This window comes from Mustelus asterias, chromosome 17 (genome assembly GCF_964213995.1).
Source record: "Mustelus asterias chromosome 17, sMusAst1.hap1.1, whole genome shotgun sequence".
In the NCBI taxonomy this organism is placed as follows: domain Eukaryota; kingdom Metazoa; phylum Chordata; class Chondrichthyes; order Carcharhiniformes; family Triakidae; genus Mustelus; species Mustelus asterias.
This window is the reverse complement of record NC_135817.1, coordinates 73,491,961-73,513,117: the sequence shown is the minus strand read 5'-3', so window position 1 is coordinate 73,513,117 and position 21,157 is coordinate 73,491,961. Positions and strand designations below refer to the sequence as shown.

The window sequence follows — 21,157 nt, the reverse complement described above, 5'->3', positions numbered from 1 at the left end:
GGATGTTCCATATTTTTATTACATCCCAGAACACAATACGGTTCTCTGGCTTCACCTTCAGCGAGAACTCTTTTACTATGTTTATAACCAACATATTGCCCGAATTATCACACTGGCAAGAAGAGAATAGAATGTTCAGTTTCTCACAGGTTTACAAACTTTCAAAACCACAGTTGACCAATTACATATGAAACAGATGAAGGAAATTGATGTTCTTAAGATGGTGTGAAAAGAATTAATATGGGGCCCATTGTGTTCTTTCGGAGGGTTGTGTGCACTCAGCTGGTCAGTGATAAGACATACCTTGTGTGCATGCTGGAAATCAGCCATGAGCCATACTGCAGCTACTAGCAGCTGAATGCTAATAAGCCTGTGTAAGCACAGACAGCAAAACCCGCCAGGGCACTGAGCATCAGTTGCAGACAATAGCAACTTCGTCAAAATTAAAATCCTCTTTATGCAGTAAAACTGCCCTGCTGACCTCATGAATGCGCACATACTGCGTTTCAAATGCACACAATCAAATACTGTAGATCGTCGCATACAAGTCGCCATGCGAAGCCTCCAAAAAATCTTTCCAAAAACAGGGGTTGACTTATACACTGGCAGTGCTGCTGTAGGCAATTGCCATTTTTAAAATATGAAAACAAAAGCCAGTAATTCAAGTTAAATCAACCTGCCATATTTTATTGGGAGTATTAATTCTGCAAGGATATTTTCAACCACAGTCCAAACATTTTAAAAACCATCAAATTCACCGGGCAGAGTTTTCCCAAAAAATTGCAAAGTGTCAGGTTCTGACTGAAAAACAGAGAAACAGGGCAGGGCTTCTCTCCGGATCTTACGACACTTGGTCATTTTAAAGCGGGGCGGGCGTGTTTTGACAGCCAGGGTGGAATTTTACTGGTACGTCCGCCCGAGGTTCGTACGATCCCACCAGAGAATGCCGTCCTCCGAGCCTCGCCTGCCCCCGGAATCGGGGGGGGGCGTGCCGGTATAATTCTGGTCCCAGACTCAGATTAACATTAAAGACCCTAGTGGCTGCTGACGCTGCTACCAACCACACCCAGGCATGGCCTAGGATCATCACTGGATCCCAGGGCAGAGGTGAGTGTTGGCAGGAGGGGGTCACGGGACTGCAGCATTTGTGTACAACATGAGCCGAGGTGCAGTACAACTGGAAAAAGTGTACGGCATCCATGCATTCTACTCTATTACTATAGAGTCTGGGAGGAGAGGGTGGGAATGAGAGACTTATTTATGAAGGGTAGGGATGGAATATCCTTTTAAGCCTCCTTTGACAGATAAAGTAAAGTTTATTTATTTATTAGTCACAAGTAAGGCTTACATTAACACTGCAATGAAGTTACTGTGAAAATCCCCTAGTCGCCACACTCCGGTGCCTGTTCGGGTATACTGAGGGAGAATTTAGCATGGCCAATGCACCGAACCGGCACGTCTTTCAGACTGTGGGAGGAAACCGGAGCACCCGGAGGAAACCCACGTAGACACAGGGAGAATGTGCAAACTCCACACAGACAGTGATCCAAGCCGGGAATCGAACTCAGGTCCCTGGCACTGTGAGACAGCAGTGCTAACGACAGATTGTATGCTTTGAACCTCTGCTCCGGATCAAACAGTATGTTAAGAATTGCACTAGCTGCTTCAGTCTTTGCGAAAGAGGGTGTAGTTAGTTATGGGGGGGAAAGAAAATAATATATTTATTTTGATATTCAGTTGGAAGAAATTGTCTATCACATCATGTCAGAGCACTGAAGTATCATGGAGTTGAAGGATGTGGTGAAAACTGAATGCATCAGCATAAATCTAAATGGAAAGCCCATTGCTTCGATGACGTTCTCAACAAGTAGCTTGTAGTTGAGGAAGAGAGGGAAGGTTGAGAGAGATTTTGGAAGGAACATTTGCTGGAATTGGAAGAGATATTGTTGGTGATATTTTGCCTTTATTCCAAGTCTTGTTGGGTCGAGTAGAACTAATCAAATTCAGTTCCATCATCTGGACAATGGAGGAGAAGCAATGAAAGAGGATAGCATAGCTATCCTTAGGGCTATTTAGGGTGGCACGGTGGCACAGTGGTTAGCACTGCTGTCTCACAGCACCAGGGATCTGGGTTTGATTCCAGGCTTGGATCACTGCCTGTGTGGAGTTTGCACGTTCTCCCTGTATCTGTGTGGGTTTCCTCCGAGTGCTCCGGTTTCCTCCCACAGTCCAAAGATGTGCGAGTTAGGTGGATTGGCCATGCTAAAATTGCCCCTTAGTGTCAGGGAGATTTGCAGGGTAAATATGTGGGGTTACGGGGATAGGGCCTGGGTGGGATTGTGGTCAGTGCAGACTTGATGGGCCGAATGGCTTCCCTCTGCACTGTAGAGATTCTATGATTCTATTCTATGATTCTAATGATATCAAATGTAACATAGAGGTTACGGAGGTGATAATGCAAGATTTCCTGCTCATCTACAAGTCAATCAATTACATAATTCTCAATATGTTGGAATTGTTCCGTTTTCTCTTACCTGTGGGAGGAAGATGAGACAATTGATAGTTGAGGTACATACAAAGATTCCTCCAGAGGTGACACCGTAGGAAAGGTTGGGCCAGGAACTCAAGAACTTGGTAATGGGAATGATTATTCCTGCAGTGAACATGTTCAAATAAACTCCCACCATGATGGTGACGGTCTGGTTTACAGGAGGAGAGCTGACATTGCTGGTTAAACCAGCGAGATATGTCCCATAGAGTAGAAGGCTTCCCTGAGTTTAGAAATAAAATCAAGCTGTCAATATCAAGTAACTGAACACCTCAGTCCCAATCAGTAGAAACTTTTAAAAAGCCAAAATTTGTTAAAACTAGATTCAAATGAGTGTGGTAATGAAATTTACACCTGAGTGAGGCAATTAAGAAATCATCCACATGGAAAGGTGGTGGCTTTCCCATATTGTCAAAAACAAGTAACTAGAGGAGGTGATGGCCTAATGGTATTAATATCGCTAGACTATTAATCCAGAAACTCAGCTAATGTTCTGGGGACCCGGGTTTGAATCCTGCCATGGTCGATGGTGGAATTTGAATTCAATAAAAATATCTGGAATTAAGAATCTATTGATGAGCATGAAACCATTGTCGATTGTCGGAAAAACCCATCTAGTTCACTTTAGGGAAGGAAATCTGCCGCCCTTACCTGGTCTGGTCGACATGTGACTCCAGACTCACAGCAATGTGGTTGACTCTCAACTCAACTGCCCTCTGAAATGACTTAGCAAGCCACTCAGCTCAAGGGCAACTAGGAATGGGCAATAAATGCTGGCCGGACATGTCCCATGAATGAATAAGAAAAGAAAGGAGACAGCAGGCAGCTGAGCAACAAAGCAGAGAGACCGAGAAGAGTAGGAGAAATGTTGATTGGAGTCCAGGGAGAAGAGATGCTGGTATGAGAAAAGATGAAGTGAAGCACAAAGCAGCGTGAGATGACAGCGGAAGACAGAGCAATCAACTAACAAGTGAGCTGGAATGAGAAATTAAATGCTGATTTTGCTTAATACAACATTGTGCATTTGTATAGTTATCATTAATGTAAAACAATTTGCCAAGTTGCTTCAGAGTCATAATCAGAAATAAATGCGTGCAGAATTAAAGAAGGTAACATTAATGTCGGAAGGATAGATTGAGTGGCATGCCAGAGGCTTCCAGTGCTGAAGGCCCAGTCATCAATCATGAGGCAAAGGAAGGGAAAAGACCCACTAAAGCCAGAATCGGAGTAGCTAAGCATTCAGAGAATGAAGGAGGTACAGAGAACAGGAGGGGAGAGGCTGCAAAGGGAATTAAACAAGAAGATTGAGGGTGTTAGACGAGGAAGTAATGTCAGTCTGGAGGTGCACAAGGCATGGATGAGAGTTCCAACAGTAAATGGGCTTTCTCACTTTATAAGGATCAGAAGTTTAGCTCAGGCTAAATATAATGCCAAAGTTGCAAACAGATTACTAAACATGAAACAGCAGCCAGTGACGGTGTTGGAATCTGTGGTAGTGTATGTACTTTATGATTGTGGCTGGAGGTAGCCTTAATCGTACCAGTGTTGATGTTGAGGAAATTGTGGTTCATCATGGGTGGATGTCAGACAAGGCCAACAAGCACATAGTGGAGTAGAGCAGAGGTGCGGCCTAGACAATAGAATGCAGAGCTGTCAATGTTGGGATGAAGAAGGTGCAGGCATAGGGCTAGAGGTGTTTATTGAATTAGAAATGGGCGAGTCCATGAAAGGATTTAAACAAGCGCATGGAAATTTTAAAATGTGAAGCATGCGGAAGATGCGAGTGCCATGACTGGATCCATGGGCAACATGAAGTAATGGAACAGCCACAGGAAGAGAAGCCATTGCGATGATGCGTTGGCCATGATCAGGTAGGTATGAAAGGAACCAGCCAAGGGTTGTTTCACTGAGCAGAGAAATGGAGGAAAGGAAGATAGTGTTGTTGGTCATGTCAAAGACTTCAGAGAGTTTGAGGAAGGAATGCGCACCACAGTCGAGTGAGTGTCAATTGTGATTTTGACTGCGTGGTCAGCTGTTTAGTAGGATGTGGTCAAGCAGGCAAGACATTGGTCTCTTGTCCAAGATACTCAGAGGACACGAAGGAAATAGAGCAAGAGGGGAAAGATGCAGGTTCAGGGCTAGACAGGTGGAAGATGGTGAAGCTTAGGGAGACATTTGGTTTGGTGGACAAGGAAAATAGTTGAATGTATAGTCCCAATCTTAATGACAAAAGTCCATATGCTGCTTCGAACTGTTGGAAGAAAGGCGGAAGGAAGAATGGTTTAAGGATACATTTGGTAATGAAGAAAATAAGCTTCAATCTCAAGAATGTTCCTGTTTGGCAAGAGAAAACATCTCCAGTTATCTAGGATCTGAGTGAGAGTGCAAGGGAAATTTCCCCAGTGAGCAGAAATATAGTTGTGATTGTTAGATCTATTGTACAAATTGCTTTAATACCAATTTTAGGTTTTACTTTAAAAAAAAACAGGTAATGGTTAAAATAGCAATCATATGATGTGAGTATTACTGGCAAGACCAATATTTATTGCCCATCCTAATTTATATTGAGCAGTCAAGATAGAAGGTTACAAGGCCCATCAAGTTTGAAAAGAGGAAGTCATGTATGAGTTATAGAGCCAGACTAGCAGCAAGTGCTGACAAGTTCAGACTCTACATGGAGTGAAATTGAACAAATCAGAGATTGCAGGAATTCCAGATTGCTGGAACCGGAAAAATAAATGACTGACAATTAAACATTGCGAATTGTGATCAAAACTTGGCCTGTTCACTAATATCCTTCAAAGGAGAGAAACTACCACCCCAACTGAGTGGCTTGCTAGGCCATTTGAGAGAGCATTTAAGAGTCAACTACATTACTTTGGGCCTGGAATTACACGTAGTCCAGATCAGGTAAGGACGGCAGATTTCTTTCCCTAAAGGACATGAGGTGGGTGTTTGCGACAATCAATTCACGGTCATTAGACTTTTAATTCCAGGTGTTTATTGAAGTGAAATTCTACCATCTGTAGCGGTGGGATTTAAACCCCAGCCTGAGACCATTACCCTAGGTCTCTGGATTGCTAGTCCAGTGACATTAGCATTACGTCACTGCCTCCCCCTACTAGTCAGCAACATGGTTGATTGTCAATATCGTAGGAAACCACTTAGCTTAATGCCAAGAAGGTAGCCCAATGCAGTCATGTCAGAGTTATCATGATATCATACCCACGCCTCCCCAGCAAGAACAAAAAAAGGTGATACCAAATTGGTTTAAAAGCCAATAAAATGGTAAGAGAGAAGAAATAAGTAATCTTACCTTTAGGAGTGAAATAAGAATGATCCAGATGTCTGTGTAGCGAGAAACACAACATTTCACGATTGTGATAGAGTAGGAAAGATCTTTTCCAACTGCCTGAAGAATGAGATAATATCAAAATTCCCGTGCAATAGTTTAGAAGGTTGATGAAGAGTAAATAAACTGTTCTACATTACAAAATCTAAAAGAAAAATTAGCATTAGCATTAAAAACTTTTCATTTTCTTTCATTCTAGAATCGGGGTGGCACGGTGGCACAGTGGTTAGCACTACTGCCTCACAGCGCCAGGGACCCGGGTTCGATCCCCAGCTTGGGTCACTGTCTGTGTGGAATTTGCACATTCTCCCCGTGTCTGCGTGGGTTTCCTCCGGGTGCTCCGGTTTCCTCCCACATTCTGAAAGACGTGCCGGTTAGGGTGCATTGACCCGAACAGGTGCCGGAGTGAGGCGACTCGGGGAATTTCACAGTAACTTCATTGCGGTGTTAATGTAAGCCTTACAACTTGTGACACTAATAAATAAACTTTACTTTTCAAAAAAAGAAAAGTTTGTGTTTACCCTCATTCCTGCATTTAAGGATTGCACACACTGAAACGGGTCAGCAAGACCCCACGTCACCAGGATCAGAACATCCAAACCAATCACTCCAGCGACCAGCCCCAGCAACTGAATGTCTTTGATAATCTGAAAAAGAAAAGCACATTTGGATCGTTGCATCATGGAAACAATGAATCACCAATTACTTGGCCCAGACATGAAACAGCAACATGAAATCATAATGAGATTGTTTAATTCATGAATAGTGCGAATTAGAGCTTTTTTTTCAGTGCTTCTCCATTTAAATAGTTCCAAACCAACTACGCTTAACATGAAATTCAGAGAACTATCTTCTTTAATTGCTACAGAAGAAAGAACCCTGCTGATATTGAAATCGTGGTTACAGTTAGCAAATTAAAGGCCTGCGGACTATAAAGCTCCTTTAAATCTTCACTCTTTTTGCCTTGCTAAAATTGTTGTTGGCAGCTATAGGCAAACAATCACAATGAGCGAATCAAAGCACAGTGACACAGTGGTTAGCACTGCAGCCTCACAGCACCAGGGGATCTGGGTTCGATTCCCGGCTTGGGTCACTGTCTATGCGGCGCCTGCATGTAATCCCCGTGTCTGCGTGGGTTTCCTCTGGGTGCTCCGGTTTCCTCCCACAGTCCCAAAGACGTGCTGGTTAGGTGCATTGACCCGAACAGGCGCCAGAGTGTGGCGACTCGGGGAACTTCACAGTAACTTCACTGCAGTGTTAATATAAGCCTTACTTGTGACTAATAAATAAAACTTCACTTTAGTTCCAGTATTGCGAATGTTACTGGAAGTAACATTCGGACAGTGACTTTTAGCAGTTTTACAGCACCATCACTGGAGTGCCAGTGGTAGTGCAGCTGCTGGAGAAACAATTTGAAAAGTAATTTCCATCGTAAATTAGACATTTAATGACTACAAAACTGAATTTAATTACAAATGATAGGATAACTTTACAGGAGCACTGGAGTGATACTGAACACATTTTCAGTTCTATACTATAGATATGCATACAAAGTTGGAATCACTAACTAGAAGACACTTCTGGAAGTACAAACATTCAGTCATGGTAGTCTTCTTGTGGTAAAAAAGTTTGGCTCACTGCAGAAGCTAAAACTCTAATATTTCAGTGGAAAGTGCAGATGTTTTTGTCAATCACCAACATTATTCTGAATCTGAGGAATGTTATCTAGTATCTACATCCTTGAGATTACCACTGACCAGAAACTGGACTGGACTCGCCATATAAATACTGTGGATGTGAGGAATCCAGTGGAGAGTAACTCAACTTCTGACCTCCAAAAGTCTGTCCACCATCTACGAGACCCAAATCAAATGGAATATTTTCCACTTGATTGGATGAGTGCAGCTCCAACATTACTCAAGAATTTAAACATCATCCAGGACAAAGCAGCCCACTTGAATGACACCCCATCCACAAGCATTCACTCCCTCCTCTGCTAATGCACGGTGGCAGCTGTGCGTACCATCTACAAGATGCACTGCAACACCTCACGAAGCCTCTGATGCACTATCAATCAAGCAAAGACTAGTCTGTATGCAAGAACAAATAGGCTTTTATTCGCAAAAGACTTGGAGCACACCCATGCCGATGAACTGGTCCAGAGACTGAGGCAGGGGGGTGGGGAGCAGTCACCTTTATACCTGGACCAGGAGGGAGGAGTCTCAGGCAGGGCCGGCAGGGGCATGTCCAGGCATGTCTCACACTCACACACACACACAGGCAATAAGCTTAACAGTGGTTTACCACAGCCTCCTCAGACAGCACCTTCCAAACTCACAAACCATTATCATCCAAAGGTTCAAGAGCAGCAGACATGTTTTTGGGGAGGCGATGGCCCAGTAGTATTATCGCTAGAATATTCATCCAGAAACTCAGTTAAGTTCTGGGGACCCGGGTTCGAAACCTGCCACAGCAGATGGTGCAAATTGAATTCAATGAAAAAAAAATCTGGAATTAAGAATCTACTGATGACCATGAAGCCATTGTCGATTGTTGGAAAACCCACCTGGTTCACTAATGTCCTTTAGAGAAGGAAATCTGCCGGCCTTACCCGGTCTGGCCTACATGTGACTGCAGAGCCACAGCAATGTGGTTGATTCTCAAATGCCCTTGGGCAACTAGGGATGGGCAATAAATGCTGACCAGCCAGCGATGCCCATGTCCCACGAATGAATAAAAAAAATGGGAACATCATCACCTGGCGGTTCCCCTCCAAGCCATACACCATGCTCATTTGGAGATATATCACCACTGTTCCTTTACAATTACTGGGTGAAAATCCTGGAACTCCCTTCCTAACAGCACAGTGGATGTACCTGTGCCGTAGAGACTTCAGCAGTTCACCACTACCTTCTCAAGGGCTATTAGGGACAGGCAATAAATGCTGGCTTAGCCAGCAACGCCCATACCCCATGAACAAATATTTAAAAATACATATAAAACAGTGATAAACATAATGGGCAGGATTTTACAGCCCAAAACTGTAAAATTCCGCCCGAGGTCAACGGAACATTCCATGCTCCACCCCTCGCCTGCTCCGATTCCTGTGGCAGGGGGGATGGGAAAATTCACCCCTATAAAGCAGTAATAAAAATTGTTTTACTTATCTAAAAATGCTGCATCTGAAATGTTCCCATTTCCAAATGTACTGTACTGAAGTGATTCCAGGTCTGCTCAAAACATGTCTGGGCAACTAGTGTTTCTAAAGTTCAGACTTCAGGACTGGAGAGGTTTCAGTTTATAATGGGACGTCTGGCTACCTGCCCTTGGGGAGGAGGGCAGGATATAAGCATTGTGTAGAGAGTTCAAACGGGGAAGGGACAGTGTTAACAAGTGAGGAGAAGGATGAGCGACTGGTGGAGAAAATGGGAAGGAACTCACTGAGGGCCACATTGTACCCATATAAGAACATAAGAACATAAGAAATAGGAGCAGGAGTAGGCCATCTAGCCCCTCGAGCCTGCCCCGCCATTCAATAAGATCATGGCTGATCTGACGTGGATCAGTACCACTTACCCGCCTGATTCCCATAACCCTTAATTCCCTTACCGATCAGGAATCCATCCATCCGCGCTTTAAACATATTCAGCGAGGTAGCCTCCACCACCTCAGTGGGCAGAGAATTTCAGAGATTCACCACCCTCTGGGAGAAGAAGTTCCTCCTCAACTCTGTCTTAAACCGACCCCCCTTTATTTTGAGGCTGTGTCCTCTAGTTTTAACTTCCTTACTAAGTGGAAATCTCCAGCCAGCAAGTGAAACCTTCAGCTGTTGGAGGTCCCCCCCCCCCACATCTGAAAGGAAGGAAGGAAAGCAGATGAAAATTCATAGAAACCATACAGAAATCGTACAGTGTAGAGGCACGCCATTCGGCCTATCGAGTCTGCAATTCAAGTGGAAAGTAACCCAAGCGGGGAGAGAGAAATAGCTTCACAAAGATTGCAAAGCCAGGTAAGAGCATGATGTTATTCACTGCCTAAACCTTTTGCCTCAGTAGAGCATCTTACCTATAAAATTCTTGTTTTTTTATGTGCACAGTTAACTCTCAAAGGGGTCATGACTAGATTTTCAAGAAAGGTCCAAATATCCTCAGTCCTTGAAGGATCAATAAGTGACGCAGACCATAATGTGTAAATATCAAACATAACTGGTGCTTATGTAATAATCAAGTTCGTCATCTTTCCCATTAGTAATGAGCAAATCACTTTTATCTAACAATATTTTAGACAATATTGGTGGCGTTACATTTATGCTGTATCAGAAACAAGAATATATCGCATTGTGGTCATTTTGGCAAGCAAGTCCCAATTAAGTTTGAAAAATTTCAGGAAAGTAGAGGGGTCGGGTGGGGCAAAGGTCACCAAGGTTCACTTATTGGCTTACCACTCTCTTCTCTGGGACGCGCTGAACAAAGACTTTGTACAGTCGCCATGTCTTTCCCAATATGGGGCCAAATATCAACGAGGTTCCTATGCACAGCATCCATATGCGAATCTGTAATTCAGAATTAAAGGTCGGTGATTAAACAAAATATACTGGGGCTAATGCTAACAATGCTAAAACCACTTGACTCCATGACCAGAAGGATCTGAAATAAATGCTTTGGGCACGAAATTTCGTAAATGCAGACAGGATTTCCAGCACAGCCAAAATGACAGTGGAAGCCCGATCCTGGAGATCCCAAATTTGCACCCAGCATTTTCACCAAGAGGTTAGAAATTGGGGCAGGTTGTAGTTTGTATATCCGTGGTTCAGAAAGACAACTGCACATGTAAAAAATGCAGCTGCCTTCAAATAGATCAATTTTGGTTAGTGGGATGTATTAGAGGAACAAATTGGCGGAGACTAATAAGCTTAGAGAATTAAGTGTATGACTCACAGATTGGTCTGGGAGAGTTGGGTTTCGCTTCATGAGCATCGGCATCAACACTGGGGAAAGTGAAAGCTGTACCGTCGGGGTGGTCTTCACCTGAATCGTACTGACACCGGTGATCTGGTGAGTTGTAAAGCAAGGGTAGCAGAGAGGACTTTAACTTAAAGGGGGGAGGGGGGGGCGAGGGATCAAATTTGGGAAGGTGTGACAATTTAAAAGAAGAAAACAAGGCAAAAGAGCAAAGCAGGAATAATGGAAATGATGATCAGAGTGTGGCAGGTGGTTGGTTAAGGGAGGATTGATGGGAGTTTGGAAGAATGAGAGGCGATCAAATTGAAACAGAAAGTGGAATTTTACGAAAAATCTTCTAAGTGCTGAATGAGTGAGGAAACGGGAGAGTTTCAGACTCGATTTGTGGGCGAGTTCGGAAATGCAATCTTATGGCACCTAGTGTAAGAAAAAGTGCTAGGATGCAGCTCTCGTCCACACGTGGGGTTCAGGTTCAGCTTGCCGGGAAGCTGGCTGCTAAACTCTAAGGGCGCCATTGCACAGGTGCCCCAATCTCCTAGTACTGGGAGATCTCCCCCCCACCCTCAACCAGACATTGGGAACCCCCACATTCCACCCCCCCCCAATCCCACGGACATCCAGACCCCCAGAGGACAGTGTAGGAAAGGTCATTGATCAATCCACCTAACCTGCACATCTTTGGACTGTGAGAGGAAACCGGAGCACCCGGAGGAAACCCATGCAGACACGGGGAGAATGTGCAAACTCCACACAGACAGTGACCCAAGGCCGGAATTGAACCCGGATCCCTGGCGCTGTGAGGCAGCAGTGCTAACCACCGTGCCATCCCATTTTAATATTTTGACACTCCTATTCCCTTATTCATATCAGTTCAATGTGTATATTAAAAGATTTGATAGATGGTATGTACTTTCTGGCCACAAATCTTAGTTAGCATTATTACAAATTTATCACTTTTTACCCAAATACATGTCACTGAAGAGTCCTTTACAACAGGCCTACGTTTTCTAATAGAAAGTCAATGTGATCATGTTGTAATTACAGCACTCTGCTCACTAGGTGGTGATATTGCACTAATCAATGACCAATCTGAGACCGTGTTCTACTGGAAAGAGCTCCGAGCTCTCCAAACCACTTCACAGCAACAACTAACAATCTATAAACTATTTCATAACCATTTTCAAATCAATGCCCAACGATTTTAAAATGCTGAGCTTATAGCCTCAAAATTTCAAAACATCTGATCACACCGAGGAGGTTGCCACTCTGCCCATCCTCTTCTTCCCACCAAACGTGCCCTGCTTCCAATCCTGAAAATGCCAGCTTGATCGGTTCCTGCATGCCCCATCCTCTGTTCCCATTACAGGTGCCAGTTTTGGTATATCAACTACGACTCTCACCAACCTTTACAGATGCGCCATAGAAAGCATTCTTTCTGGTTGTATCACAGCTTGGTATGGCTCCTGCTCTGCCCAAGACCGCAAGAAACTACAAAAGGTCGTGAATGAAGCCCAATCCATCACGCAAACCAGCCTCCCATCCATTGATTCTGTATACACTTCCCGCTGCCTCGGAAAAGCAGCCAGCATAATTAAGGACGCCACACACCCCGGGCATTCTCTCTTCCACCTTCTTCCGTCGAGAAAAAGATGCAAAAGTCTGAGGTCACGTACCAACCGACTCAAGAACAGCTTCTTCCCTGCTGCTGTCAGACTTTTGAATGGACCTACCTTGCATTAAGTTGATCTTTCTCTACACCCTAGCTATGACTGTAACACTACATTCTGCACTCTCTCCTTTCCTTCTCTATGAACGGTATGCTTTGTCTGTATAGCACGCAAGAAACAATACTTTTCACTGTATACTAATACATGTGATAATAATAAATCAAATCAATTTAGAAACTACCATTTTAGATTGGGCCTGGTCCCCTCCTGCTCTGAACACTATCTATTTGTAGAGCTTGCACTCCTCTATTCTTAGCTATTCCACCCAAAGTGTCCAATGGAAACGCTGAGTCCTTGAGAGTGAATCCAGCTGATCTCACACATACGAAATAGCCAGTGTCTGATTTTCACACGCAGTGTGAGTGTCTGATGGCATTCTGAGGCCTCGTGGCCAACACAGACATACATATTTGTGAGCCTGACAAATGAGCTGGAATAGTCATCATTAACAAGCGTGACTATATTGACAAAACGCACGCCATTCTTAATGACCAGACACAAGTTCATGTCTATTGGATATGTTGCCAAGCACAGCCCTGTTCAAGTTACAAAAATGTTTTGTTAGACTTGTATAAGAGTAGTGAGCTGCCTTGTAATGTATATGATAGGATTCATACTTGTGGTTCACTACGGCCTCCCAAGACTTACAAAAGTGATGTTTCATTTTGCCCCGTCTTATCTACGACTGGTTCTACACAACATGAATTGGGCAGCAACAACCAGTTCTGAGTGAGTATTCCATATACATGGTGAAGGATTTCTTCATCTTTGAAAAGACTTTATCAGGCCTGCATGCCAATAGCAATGCTATCCTATGTGTACGTTTAACATTGTGAGCCCATTTGCTAATGTACCACTCAAGGAAGCTATAGACATTTGCGCCATGTCACTATACCATGGCAATTGAGATGCGCTGCCATTTTATGAACTTATGAACTTAGCAACTCACGCAGCTGAATTCAGCTTTAATGATGCCGTGTGTGTCCAAGTAGATGGCGTTGCCATTGGATCCTTAGTAAGCCCAGCTCTTGCTAACATTTTCATCAGTTTCACCAAGAATTGCATTTTTGAAGGGCTTACCCCAAAGCCCCTGACCCCAAACCCCCTGACCCCAAACCCCCTGACCCCAAACTTCCTGACCCCAAACCCCTGACCCCAAACCCCCTGGCCCTAAACCCCCTGACCCCAAACTCCCTGACGCCAAACTTCCTGACCCCCAACTTCCTGACCTCAAACCCCCTGACCCCAAACCCCCTGACCCCAAACTTCCTGACCCCAAACCCCCTGACCCTAAACCTCCTGACCCCAAACCCCCTGACCCCAAACCCCCTGACCCCAAACCCCCTGACCCCAAACCTCCTAACCCCAAATCCCCTGACCCCAAACCCCCTGACCCCAAACCCCCTGACCCCAAACCTCCTGACCCCAAACCCCCTGACCCCAAACCCCCTGACCCCAAACCCCCTGACCCCAAACCTCCTGACCCCAAACCCCCTGACCCCAAACCCCCTGACCCCAAACCTCCTGACCTCAAACCCCCTGACCCCAAACCCCCTGACCCCAAACCTCCTGACCCCAAACCCCCGACCCCAAACCCCCTGACCCCAAACATCCTGACCCCAAACCTATCCTGAAACCCCCTGACCCCAAACCCCCGACCCCAAACCTCCTGACCCCAAACCTATCCTCAAACCCCCTGACCCCAAACCCCCTGACCCCAAACCCTCGACCCCAAACCTATCCTCAAACCCCCTGACCCCAAACCCCCTGACCCCAAATCTCCTGACCCCAAACCCCTTGACCCCAAACCTCTTGACCCCAAACCTATCCTCAAACCCCCTGACCCCAAACCCCCTGACCTCAAACCTCCTGACCCCAAAACCCCCGATCTCAAACCTCCTGACCCCAAACCTATCCTCAAACCCCCTAACCCCAAACCCCCTGACCCCAAATCCCCTGACCCCAAACCTCCTGACCCCAAACCCCCTGACCCCAAACCCCCTGACCCCAAACCCCCTGAACCCAAACCACCTGACCCCAAACCTCCCGACCCCAAACCCCCTGACCCCAAACCCCCTGAGCCCAAACCCCCTGACCCCAAACCTATCCTCAAACCCCCTGACCCAAAACCCCCTGACCCCAAACCCCCTGACCCCAAACCTCCTGACCTCAAACCCCCTGACCCCAAACCTCCTGACCCCATACCCCCTGACCCCAAACCTATCCTCAAACCCCCGACCCAAAACCCCCTGACCCCAAACCTCCTGACCCCAAACCCCCTGACCCCAAACCCCCTGACCCCAAACCTCCTGACCCCAAACCCCCTGACCCCAAACCCCCTGACCCCAAACCTATCCTCAAACCCCCTGACCCAAAACCCCCTGACCTCAAACCTCCTGACCACAAACCTCCTGACTCCTAACCCCCTGACCCCAAACCTCCTGACCCGAAACCCCCTGACCCCAAACCCCCTGACCCCAAACCTCCTGACCCCAAACCCCCTGACCCCAAACCCCCTGACCCCAAACCCCCTGACCCCAAACCTCCTGACCCCAAACCCCCTGACCCCAAACCCCCTGACCCCAAACCTCCTGACCCCAAACCCCCTGACCCCAAACCCCCTGACCCCAAGCCTCCTGACCCCAAACCCCCTGACCCCAAACTCCCTGACCCCAAACCTCCTGACCCCAAACCTGAAAGAAATGGCTGAGGTAATAGCAGATGCATTAGTAGTAATTTATCAAAATTCGCTGGACTCTGGGGTAGTGCCGGCTGACTGGAAAACAGCTACTGTTACGCCGCTGTTTAAAAAAGGAAGTAGACAAAAGGCGGGTAACTACAGGCCGGTTAGCTTAACGTCCGTAGTTGGGAAGATGCTAGAGTCCATTATTAAAGAGGAAATAACAGAGCACCTGAATAAGAATGGTTCGATCAAGCAGACGCAGCATGGATTCATGAAGGGAAAGTCGTGTTTGACGAATCTACTGGACTTTTATGAAGATGTCACTAGTGTGGTTGACAGAGGGGAACCGGTGGATGTGGTGTTTTTAGATTTCCAGAAGGCGTTCGATAAGGTGCCTCACAAAAGGTTGCTGCAGAAGATTGGGGTACACGGAGTTAGGGGTAAAGTGTTGGCGTGGATTGGGGATTGGCTATCTAACAGGAAACAGAGAGTTGGGATAAATGGGTGCTTTTCTGGTTGGCAGTTGGTGACCAGTGGCGTGCCGCAGGGATCGGTGCTGGGGCCTCAATTGTTTACCATTTACATAGATGATCTGGAGGAGGGGACTGAATGTAGGGTATTCAAGTTTGCTGATGACACGAAGGTGAGTGGGAAAGCGAATTGCGTGGAGGACGCGGAAAGTCTGCAGAGAGATTTGGATAGGCTGAGCGAGTGGGCAAGGATCTGGCAGATGGAATATAACGTTAGCAAATGTGAGGTTATCCACTTTGGAAGAAATAATAGTAAATTGGAATATTATTTAAATGGAGAAAAATTACATCGTGCGACTGTGCAGAGGGACCTGGGGGTCCTTGTGCACGAATCGCAAAAACTCAGTCTGCAGGTGCAGCAGGTGATCAAGAAGGCGAATGGAATGTTGGCCTTTATCGCGAGGGGGATAGAATATAAAAGCAGGGAGGTCTTGCTGCAACTGTACAAGGCACTGGTGAGGCCGCAACTGGAGTACTGTGTGCAGTTTTGGTCCCCTTATTTGCGAAAGGATATATTGGCCTTGGAGGGAGTGCAGAGAAGGTTCACCAGGTTGATACCGGAGATGAGGGGTGTGGCTTATGAGGAGAGATTAAACAGATTGGGTCTGTACTCGTTGGAGTTTAGAAGGATGAGGGGTGATCTTATAGAGACATATAAGATAATGAAGGGGCTGGATAGGGTAGAGGTGGAGAGATTCTTTCCACTTAGAAGGGAAACCAGAACTAGAGGGCACAGCCTCAAAATAAGGGGGGGCCGGTTCAGAACAGAGTTGAGGGGGAACTTCTTCTCTCAGAGGGTAGTGAATATCTGGAATTCTCTACCCATTGAAGTGGTGGAGGCTTCCTCATTGAATATGTTTAAATCACGGGTAGATAGTTTTCTGATCGATAAGGGAATTAGGGGATATGGGGAGCAGGCGGGTAAGTGGAACTGATTCGCTTCAGATCAGCCATGATCTTGTTGAATGGCGGGGCAGGCTCGAAGGGCCAGATGGCCTACTCCTGCTCCTATTTCTTATGTTCTTATGTTCTTATGACCCCAAACCCCCTGACCCCAAACCTCCTGACCTTAGCACATTTCTGATACGTGGATGATAAGTTTGCTATATTTGAATCTGGAGCTGTATGTGTAAGAATGTCCTTACACTGCTTACTGCGCTCCATCCCATGCTCAAATTCACTTTTCAAATGGAGCAGTCTAACATGCTACCTCTCTTTGATGTGTTAACTGAAATAAAAACACAAATGGGTTCCCTACTACTTTCTACCACAAACCTACTTTCTACTAGTTAATCCACTGGGATTCCTACAGCTGCAACTTTAAGATTGGCTTTATTGGCAATCTCATAAATAGGGACTGAGCCTTTTGCTCACTGTCCAAGCTTGATATCCAAATAGGGATGCAACAAAGCTATCCTGTTGGATAATAAGTAACTCGATGAGGTCATTGCTCAGACATAATAATACATAATCATGAATTCACCTGAGGCCACCTCTTTCAGACCTGAAAAGGGTCCAGTCTATCTCACAAAGGTTTGAGCAACAGGTCAAGGTAGCCATTTCACGCTGTACTATGCTTCTGGTATTTTCCACTAACAGAATGCTACCGTTAAGCCTACCACACAAACAAGTAGTGTTGCATTTGGATTTGGGTGCCAGTACAACGCCAGGTATGTGGCCCATACAACCCAATGACTGGTGAATCCCATCAAACAGCACAACCTTTTAGCTGCTCGAAATCGATAAGAGTACTGACTGTAGTCACCCACCGTCCGTGCTTGCAAAACTCAGAATGTTAGATTCGATTCTGCGACCAGGCAGCACTTGGGGTCAGATCGTGAGGGTGTGAAGAATTACACTAACAGCCACATTCGGATTGTCAGCCGGGCTTGCAATCTAGCTCCTTGCTAGAAGCTGCTTACATTCGTACACAGGGATCGTTCCTCTGCAGGCAAAGGAACATGTCCAGGCATTGTGCCTTCGCTGAATTAAACAAAGTCATGGGGAACAATAGCTCTCTGGTACCTTCTCCATGGCAATGTCTCGCCAACTTACCAACCATTTCACGTGCAGTATTAATTGTTGCTCCCTTTGAAATTTGGCATTCTTGTGTCTGTCCTGCTGAGCGCAAGACAAAAAAAAGTTTGACAGCATGTCTCTTTCTTCAGCAATGAACCCTACCTACTGATTCCAGCTAAATATGCCCGGCTTTCCCTGTCCTTGACTGGCTGGCTCCAACTCAAGCCAGTAAAAAATACTCCACGTTCAGACACTGGATTAACTGCTCACGAGATCCAGTACTCTCCTCCTCCATTTATTTATGCATTACTTTGGCCAAAATGCCTGCCTGTGTACACTTCACTGCAATGTCGCGCCTCAGTCACAAAAACAAATCAACAGCTCACTCTTCATGTCAGTCGAGACCTCAAGATCTGATTGCTGCCAAACTCTACCCAGTCCCTTTCAAAAATAATATTTAATATTACGGAGAGGCAACGGCCTAGTGGTATTACCGCTAGACTATTAATCCAGAGACTCAGTTAATGTTCTGGGGACCTGGGTTCGAATCCCACCACGGCAGTTGGTGCAATTTGAATTCAATAAAAAATATCTGGAATTAAGAATCTACTGATGGCCATGAAACCATTGTCGATTGTTGGAAAAACCCATCTGGTTCACTGATGTCCTTAAGGGAAGGAAATCTGCCGTCCTTACCCGGTCTGGCCTACACGTGACTCCAGAGCCACAGCAATGTGGTTGACTCTCAACTGCCCTCCAAGGGCAACTAGGGATGGGCAATAAATGCTGGTCCAGCCCACGAATGAATAAAAAAGAAGTATTATTGAAATGTGTAACCCTATCATTTGACTTGGCTCCTGCTGTACTATTTGGTGCCTTCTGCATTAGGAATTTTTAAGCTGCTGATATGTCCACTGCTCCATTACCGGTGACTTGTGCTGTATTCAATTCACTGCTAATTTCTAATCCATGCATTTGTTTGTGCCCACTGTCCGGTTCCATTGCTGGGACTGATTGTTGGTCTCATGTTCTGTGGGTAAGTTGTCCTGAAGCATTTATCAGTAATGTTTCATTGTATGAACGATTGATCAGACGTGCGTTGAAATGGTTGATGAAATTTAATATAGAGCGACGTTTGATCCAAGTTGAGAGAATGAGGAGAAGCAACAGAAACGAAACACTACAATCTTAAAAAGGTCACAGGAATAGAGAAACCTCAGAGCTCACATACACAAATCTTTGAAGATGGCAGGACAAATTGATAAAGGGACGATCTTACGGCTCATCCCACCAGTTGACTGGCATGGCAAACTGGTAAGATCACGAGAGAGGCGAAAAACAGGCTTCTTGCCCCTCGCACGACGACCGGCATCGTGCATATTTACATTTGAATTTAAATGTTATTAGTGAGTCCGGGACGCAATTGTCCGGGTTCACTTGCCTTAATGGCTTCGACGGGTGGAGGTCCTCACCAGTAAGGATCACAGCTGCACAAACCAACTCGATTTGCCGATAGTCCTTATAAGCATTCCTGTGCTCTGTATTAAAGATGGCAAAGACATGTTTGGTGGACATGAAATCTTTCCACATCCTTCAGCTTCAGGTTGTCAGGTGGTAACATGTATTTCTTCTCCTTCTCCCCTTCATGATTGTACCGGGACAGTGACTCTGCCGTTAAAATAAACCAACGGGGGCCAGACCTGATGGCCTCACTGGTGGGACCTCAATTTTATATTTTTCCTATTTTCAAAAAGCTATCCTTTTATTTCCAACACCTAAAATATACTACATCGACATAACACCATAAGACATAGGAGCAGAATTAGGCCACTCAGCCCATCGAGTCTGCTCCGCCATTCAATCATGGCTGATATTTTTCTCATCCCCCATTCTCCTGCCTTTTCCCCATAACCCCTGATCCCCTTATTAATCAAGAACCTATCTATCTTTGTCTTAAAGACACTCAATGACCTGGCCTCCACAGCCTTCTGCGGCAAAGAGTTCCGCAGATTCCACCACTCTCTGGTTAAAGAAATTGCTCCTCATCTCTGTTTTAAAGGATCGTCCCTTTAGCCTGAGGTTGTGCCCTCTGGTTCTAGTTTTTCCTACTAGTGGAAACATCCTCTCCACATCCACTCTATCCAGGCCTCGCCGTATCCTGTAAGTTTCAATAAGATGCCCCCTCATCCTTCTAAACTCCAATGAGTACAGATCCAGAGTCCTCAACCGTTCCTCATACGACAAGCTCTTCATTCCAGGGATCACTCTTGTGAATCTCCTCTGGACCCTTTCCAAGGCCAGCACGTCTTTCCTTAGATACGGGGCCCAAAACTGTTCAGAATACTCCAAATGGGGTCTGACCAGAGCCTTATACAGCCTCAGAAGTACATCCCTGCTCTTGTATTCTAGCCCTCTCGACATGAATGCTGACATTGCATTTGCCTTCCTAACTGCCGACTGAACCTGCACGTTAACCTTAAGAGAATCTTGAACAAGGACTCCCAAGTCCCTTTGTGTTTCGGATTTCCTAAGCATTTTCCCATTTAGAAAGTAATCTATGCCTCCATTCCGCCTTCCAAAGTGCATAACCTCACACTTTTCCACATTGTATTGCATCTGCCACTTCTTTGCCCACTCTCCTAACCTGTCCAACTCCTTTTGCAGCCCCCCCTGCTTCCTCACTAGTACCAGTCCCTCTACATATCTTTGTATCATCTGCAAACTTAGCAACAATAAACCATGTAATCTTCTGCTCAAATAATTACAATTATCTGCATGGGATTCAAACCTTAAAATATTAACACTCGCACAACACTGCTTGATAAAAACAATTTGACTTAATCATTATAATATTGGGCGGTTTGATTCCACATACATCTGGGATAAAAAAGTTTATCCCTCAACTCTCATGTGAGATCTTCTCATAAATATTAAAGTTTCCCTATTCTCTATTTCCATTTTATGTCCTACAGATATAAGATTACTCGCCTCGTGCTCCTAAAATAATTGAGAGCATTGGCACTCATGGTGAAGACAGACACAGCAGGTAACAACTTTGCTTTGTGACTGGCTGATAGGTCAGGTTAAATTAGGGCAAGTGTTTTTCTTGCCGGAGCATTGAGTACAGGAGTTGGGAAATCATGTTGCAGCTATATAAAACCTTGGCGAGGCTGCATTTGGAGTATCGCATGCAGTCCTGGTTACCACATTATCAGAAGGATGTGGAAAGCTTTGGAGAGAATGCAAAGAAGGTTCACCAGGATGTTGCCTGGTCTCGAGGGTGTTGCCTATGAGGAGAGGTTGAATAAACTAGGATTGTTTTCACTGGAAAGACGGA

General features: G+C 45.4%; 1 protein-coding gene across 1 annotated transcript in view; it reads right to left on the bottom strand.

The window, feature by feature from the left end:
- The window catches only part of gpr156 (G protein-coupled receptor 156), a 39,554-nt gene that overhangs the window by 4,692 nt on the left and 13,705 nt on the right, over window positions 1–21,157 (bottom strand). Inside the window, exons 4-7 of the mRNA XM_078231901.1 lie at window positions 10,342–10,452; window positions 6,422–6,547; window positions 5,865–5,960; window positions 2,535–2,771 (exon numbers count right to left, since the gene is read on the bottom strand). Of these exons, the coding sequence (XP_078088027.1) occupies window positions 2,535–2,771; window positions 5,865–5,960; window positions 6,422–6,547; window positions 10,342–10,452 (570 nt within the window). The remainder of the gene's footprint in view (window positions 1–2,534; window positions 2,772–5,864; window positions 5,961–6,421; window positions 6,548–10,341; window positions 10,453–21,157) is intronic.